A 6,422-nucleotide genomic window follows, 5' to 3' on the forward strand; every position below is an offset into this window, starting at 1 on the left:
CCACTGTATTAGCTAGTACTGTCCACCTGTGTGTGCTATCAGAGTTTGATAAAGGATATCTCATGCATACACTGTGTGCATTCCCCAGTGGGAAGAAATACACTTTAAGTGATCACACCATTGACCTTTCCCCTTCAATAACAAACCTAAACTCAGTGCTTTTTTCTGGGGGGTACGCAGGGGTACGCATACCCCTAAACAGTTTGTGAATCTAAGTTTGGCCTCATTGAGGGGCATTATTTCAATATGGGTAGTAAGATGAAAGTACCCCTAAACATTTTTTTTAGAAAAGAAGCACTGCCTAAACTAATTCATGGAAAACTGATATTTGTTTTACAGTAGAAGCAGCGAAACCAGAAATGCATGTCCGTATACTTTTGCTTTCTCTCTTTCTACTGCATGTGCAAATTGAAAGCTTCATACTCCAAAAGCCATTTTCTTAGAATGACCATAAGTCCTTCCTTGCCATGGGCAGCCATCTAATTGAAGGGCTGTGAGAGGAGAGTCCTATATTTGAAGAAGTGGCCTTTTCAAAGTACGATTTAAAGATGAAGAAGCACAATAATGGAGAGAAGCAGGGGCCTTGAAGATGCCAAGCAATAGTTATCACCAGGACTGTAGACTGAGCAGGCCTACGGGTCATGTGGTCTTCCATATTATAATGAGATGCAGTGTATTTCTGTTTAAATTCCAGAGATTATTTATAAATGTGTACCTTTACATATCTATTGGCACCTACAAACATTATGCATAGAACCATTAGTCCCCTTTTTGGTGATACATTTTCTCTTTTTTGGTCATTGTTGTAAGTAGCCATTTTACCTGCTCTCAGGGCAGGATTGGTAAACCAGGTAGTTCTACTTTTGACATTGTTGGAGAGTTTCAAATACTTAATCACAAATTAGGGAGGATCACAGATGAAGCAATACTGATCTTGCTTATCTGTGGGGAGACTTATCAGTTGATTAGCACATTTGTGCCGTGCTGGGTGACTTTGGTGCTATTAATCACAGTAACCCTTCCCCATCAGTTACACCTTTGGTCAATGCATTACTCAGCTTTCAAATTTTATTTTCATGTACAGTTATAAAAATGAGAGAGAGAGAGAGAGAGAGAGAGAGAGAGAGAGAGAGAGAGAGAGAGAGAGATTTTATTTTTATTTTTTTACATAGGCATGACTAACAGCTAAGACTGTAATAATGGAGCTAATATTGGCAAATTAAGATAACATAGGTTCTTACCAAGCAGGAAATTGTTTATGTGAAAATATACATTTGCCCTACATCAGTACTGGAACAGAGAGCAATCTTAGGAACAGCTGCTTCTTGCTGACTTCGGTAACAAAGTTAGGGCTACCATACGTCTGGCAAACAAAGTAAACCATAAAATCATCCTTCTGTGTCCACTAGTGCACGTATTCAATTAGAAACAACATTTGCTTTTTATATAAATGCAAATGATGGAAGTGGGTTTATCTTCTTCTGTCTTCTTCTGAATCTTTTTCCAGACGCCTGTATAAGACAGAACTTTCCCCAAAACTCAACATTTTTCCAAATGCATAGAGTCCTCAACAGACTATTGCACGTTCACATGCATCTGTGAACTGACACAATTTGGCACATCCTTTTTCTTTCCGAGACAAGTGATGGGTACCGTAGTTGCCTGAAGTGCTGCACTAACAAGATGTGGATCGATTTAAGGGTGGCTGGGGGTGATTCATGAGGAAAGAATCTGAGGCCGATCTTTGCCACAGATCCCTCCCACTAAGTTCACCGATCGAATCATCATTTCTGCCGCTTGATAATGTATCTGGAACATATATACAAATCTTTAATCAAAATCAAAACACAGGTGGAGTCATGATGACAAAGCCATTTACCTCCCAAGATAAAAATTATCTGAAAATGTTGAGCAAACTGGCCGCTATAAAAATTGTTTTCTGCAAATCTTTTGCCTAGACCTTAACATTGTTGTTTGTTTTCTGGAGGAGACCTGAAGGTTCAGGACAGAGGACGGTGAGCTGCCATGGTGCACAAGAGCTTCTTGTTATTCGCTATTGTCCTGATTCTAGGACTCAGCAGCCTGACTAATGGATTTACTCTCCAAAGACGTGAGTGGAACTGTTTCATTTTTTTCTTGGGGAATATTAAACCAGCTCCTTGAAACATTAAATAAGAGCTACCCACTTCACACTTTATGCCAGTGGCCTTCTTGCCGTGGGTACCACTAGTGTCACGCCAATGTCTGCTGTGAAAAGAAGACACAAGTCTATTTGAAGGCACAAGACTCCAAAGCCTCTAGGCTCAGAGGCTCTATGGCTCAGGACACCAGTTGCTGGAGAACACAAGCTGGAGAGCGCTGTGGCTCCTATGTCTTGCTTGTGGGCTTCCCTTAAGCATCTGGTTGCCTGCTGTGGAAAATGGGATGCTGGACTTGATGGAACCTTGGTGTGATCCAACAGGGCTCTTCTTAGGTTCAAATATGCAGGGGACATCTGGCAGGGAGCCACAGTCAGTTGAGGGTCACCCAATGCATATTCCCCATCCCTATGTGTCTGGGGATGCAGTTGGCTATTGTATGGCCCCTTCTGGTATTTTGCACATGCTCACCTGGGACAGAGACCCTTGAATAGTACTGAGTAGCTGTTTAGCAGAGAGGGGACAATTAAGAAAAGTTCAGCCCTCTCTGCTGCTTTCAGTCCAAAGCTATGGACATAGCCTAGTTAGAATGTCTAACCGAGGCTAAGGCCAGGATAGTAGATGAGACAGAGGAATTGCAAATACAGCAGCTGCTTGCACATGCAGAGGACTTTCTCAGCAAAGGTGCATGCATGGAAGCCTGAAGCTGTGGTGGAAATGGTTGTGCTTTGGGATAGGGTTGATATTTCGTTCTGTTCACATTTAAAGGCAAACCTGCATAATTCAAGCTTTTCAAAATGCTACGAAGAGCCATCTTTCGAAAGCCATCATTTTCTGAATTCTGCAATGCAGTTCTCCAACCAAGTAATGTGTGCAAAAATGTATATATGGTGGGATTAAGTGTGCAAAAATAATTGCACATATTAGTGAAAATAAAAGAGAAAGTTCTTTACATTAGAGGAAACCGCTTTGCAAAATTGTGTATATTAGGAAAAATTACATACAAACATGTATATTAGGAGAAATTCACACTGAAATACTGTTGAGGACATACAAAAAAGAAATTGCAAACTGATGCGGAAATATGGAGAACTGAATTTTATGATTAGGAAAGTGAAAAACTGAAAGGAACTGAACTTGGCAGATCAACCATCCCTAGTGGTGTAAAGTGGATTACTGGAATTTATAGGCTTGCTGCAATAGGGAATTTGGTCAAGATCAGATTTGGTCAAGAAGAGAAAGCATGTACAGAGTAGCTGCCTTGGCTGTTGCTCACATTCATTACTGACACACACACACACACACACACACACACACACACACACACACACACACCTCTTCCACTGATCTGTTAACTGTAATGGGATTTACTCTTTTCCTTTGGCCTGATGTTGGCTGAGATGTGCTGGTGAGATGTGTTTGTTTTTATAAGGGTTTTCCTCATCTAGAAAGAAATAGGCTTGTTCATGAATCAAGTCATACAAGAAAAATATATTCTCTGTGTTGATTAACAGTGCTTGGTGTAGCGTAGTATTGTGTCTGGCAAACTGAAAGCAGAAAGAAACATCCAAAACAAATTATGCCATAAAACAGGGGTAGCCAATGTGGTGCTCTTCTGGGGTTAGACTACAACTTCAGTCATCACTGCGATGAGTTTATGGGAGCTACAATCCAATAATATCTGGGCGACACCACATTGGCTACCACTGCCATAGAACCTTTCCCTGAGGACACAATGGGTGGCTGTTTCTAGAGAGTAATTATCCGTTGTTATGAGACAACATCAGAATCAGAGGAAATCAATGAATTCAGAATTTTTGAAATCAGGCTGCAGCATGATGGGCCTACCCTTCATAAAGGAAGTGCCATATGACAGATTCAACTGAACTTTGTCTCTAACAGCCACACAACAATGTGCAGTGCAGCCCAAAGCAAGAGTGAACTGTGGCTACCCATACATCAGTGCTCAGACATGCCACAGCAGAGGATGCTGTTTTGATTCAAGTATTCCTGGAGTCATCTGGTGCTTCTTTCCTGGAAGTGATTCAGGTATGTATATAATTATTTAGACTACTTTCCAGGGCAAGTCAGCTTTGATAGACATAAAAATATATAGCAAAACAACAACAACACAAGCAACAAATACCACCTCCCCCAGACACAATCTCCCATTAATACAACAGTATAATACAAACAAGAACAGCAATGGTAGTAAAATAACAATACAAGATCTACATGCTCAAGTTTCTCAATGGCACCAATTACACTAGTTTCAATTTCTTATCCCATGTACAGATTAGTTCAACAGAAGAAAAACTTGTACAGCAGCAATGGTCAATGTGGCAGCCTCTAGATATCGTTGAACTACAACTCCCACAACCCCGATATTTTGCCATGCTGAATGGGACTTTTGGGAGTTGGGACATATTGAGGGCACCACATTGGACACCATACTCTGTGTCAATCCCCCCAACTGTCCTAATTAAATAGGGATATCCCATTGGGTGGGGCTGCTCTTGTGTGAGTCACCTGACTCCCATAAAATTGTGGTCCAAAAGACTGTGCTTTGGGGTGCCGTGCTCTTCAATGGGTCATGTGACTTGCATGGGAGCACAGCCTCAAAAGATGTACATCCTGGTTTTCCTCTGGGACGTGTTGAAGGGTATGTCCCGTCTTGAGATATTTCTAAAGTTCAGGAATGCATATGTGCATTGCAAATACAGTTGAGGATGAGGCAAAGCCCTCTACATACATCTCCCTCTCTACTTTATTAGAGTCTTACTTTTCATCATAGTTCCAGTGACTTATTAGCAATGGCTTTTTTGTGATGGTACTCCTCTCTTTTTTACTTTTTACTTTTTTTGCTGCCCATGGCAGCTACTACTTCAGTAGAATACATTTAAGCCAAAATAATACAAAAGAAAATACAAAAAGAAGGCGACGCTCTAAAAATGATACAGAGTGACCAGCAAGCCCTTCCATGTGTGCCTACAGGATGAAGCGAGATCAGACAGCAAGGCCTCGTGCTTTTCCAAGATGGTTCATGTGTTACATTAGGTCACTTCTTTTCACTCGCAGGACTCATCCATTCAGGCCCGAAACCTGACGTGAGCCAGTAGCTCACAGATCTCAGCTGCGCAGCAACTTCCATGATCTCTGAGGTACAAGCAGTGGACTAGTTTAGTTATCCATCCCATGGGCTCATAGAAGGATTTCTGGAACAGCCGGAGCACTTTTGTTAAAAGCTGATTTTCTGTTTTTAAATAATAATAATAATAATAATAATAATAATAATAATAATAATAAATGCCCTGTCCAACTGGCTGGGTTTCCCCGGCCACTCTGGGCGGCTCCCAACAGAATATTAGAACAGAATAAAACATCAAGCATTAAAAACTTCCCTTCCTGCCTTCAGAAGTAGTTATTTCATGTGGGCCTCTGACCCACGATGGGGCTTAATGGGATCAGGTAAACATGTTTAGGAGTGGTCTGTTGAAACTGCCAAATAATGAAACAAATTGATTTCCAAATGGCAGCCCTATCGTGTACATATTTCCCACTTAGCCCAGATAATATCGTTTTTTAAAAATCCTATTTTGTTTTCAGAATGCATCTCTTAAAATAAAAATAAGCCACAAATCTGCCTTTCTGCTCTGATGATCTTCTGGAAGAAAAATAAAGTGAAACTACATGTATCTGCATGTGCTCTCCTGTGGATGAAACGGAATTCTGCTGCCAGTGATGCATGTTTTTCAACACTCTACTGCACCCTAAAATAATAATAAAAGGAGCATACAGAAATATTATGGTTGTTTCTCCAATCTATGCCCACTAGCAGTTGGTGTGGTGTGTGAGGGGGCGGAGGGAAAGGGACACTCATGGCTTTTTAACAGACTTATAAGGACTGAGTGGTGCATCCTCATTTCATCCTTCTGTGACTCTCCCTCCTCTTTCCCTCTCCTCCTTTCTTCCTCCTGCCCCAGTAGGCTATCATGGGTTGTACAGATTGCTCTTGCCTGCGGTCTAAATTGACTGCTTGCAGTCAGCTTCCCCCACTCCTTAATTTCTCCTCCCCTCCCTTTCCCCCATCCTTGCCAGAGATCTAAACCAGATGTGGAGAACCTCAGGCCTGGCAGCCTCTCTCTCTGGGCTTTTGGGAATCTCCCCAGGCCATGGGCGCCAGGTGCCCAGGTCCCTGAGCGCTCCAGGCCCCACAACATTCCCCATGAAGGGGTCGGGCACCCACACATTTTTGGACACGCCATGGGGCATGCTGACATCAGG

At 42.0% G+C, this 6,422-nt stretch overlaps 1 protein-coding gene across 1 annotated transcript; it reads left to right on the forward strand.

The window, feature by feature from the left end:
• Positions 1-1,947: 1,947 nt before the first annotated feature.
• Positions 1,948-5,939, forward strand: LOC310761720 (trefoil factor 3-like). Its single transcript, XM_083611853.1, has 4 exons — positions 1,948-2,110; positions 4,041-4,187; positions 5,217-5,299; positions 5,745-5,939. Exons 1-3 carry the CDS (start codon positions 2,026-2,028, stop codon positions 5,255-5,257), a joined length of 273 nt encoding a protein of 90 aa, XP_083467979.1. The 5' UTR covers positions 1,948-2,025; the 3' UTR covers positions 5,258-5,299; positions 5,745-5,939.
• The last annotated feature ends 483 nt before the right edge of the window (positions 5,940-6,422 follow it).

This window comes from Podarcis filfolensis (genome assembly GCF_964270895.1).
Source record: "Podarcis filfolensis genome assembly, chromosome: 4".
NCBI classification, from domain to species: Eukaryota; Metazoa; Chordata; class Lepidosauria; order Squamata; family Lacertidae; genus Podarcis; species Podarcis filfolensis.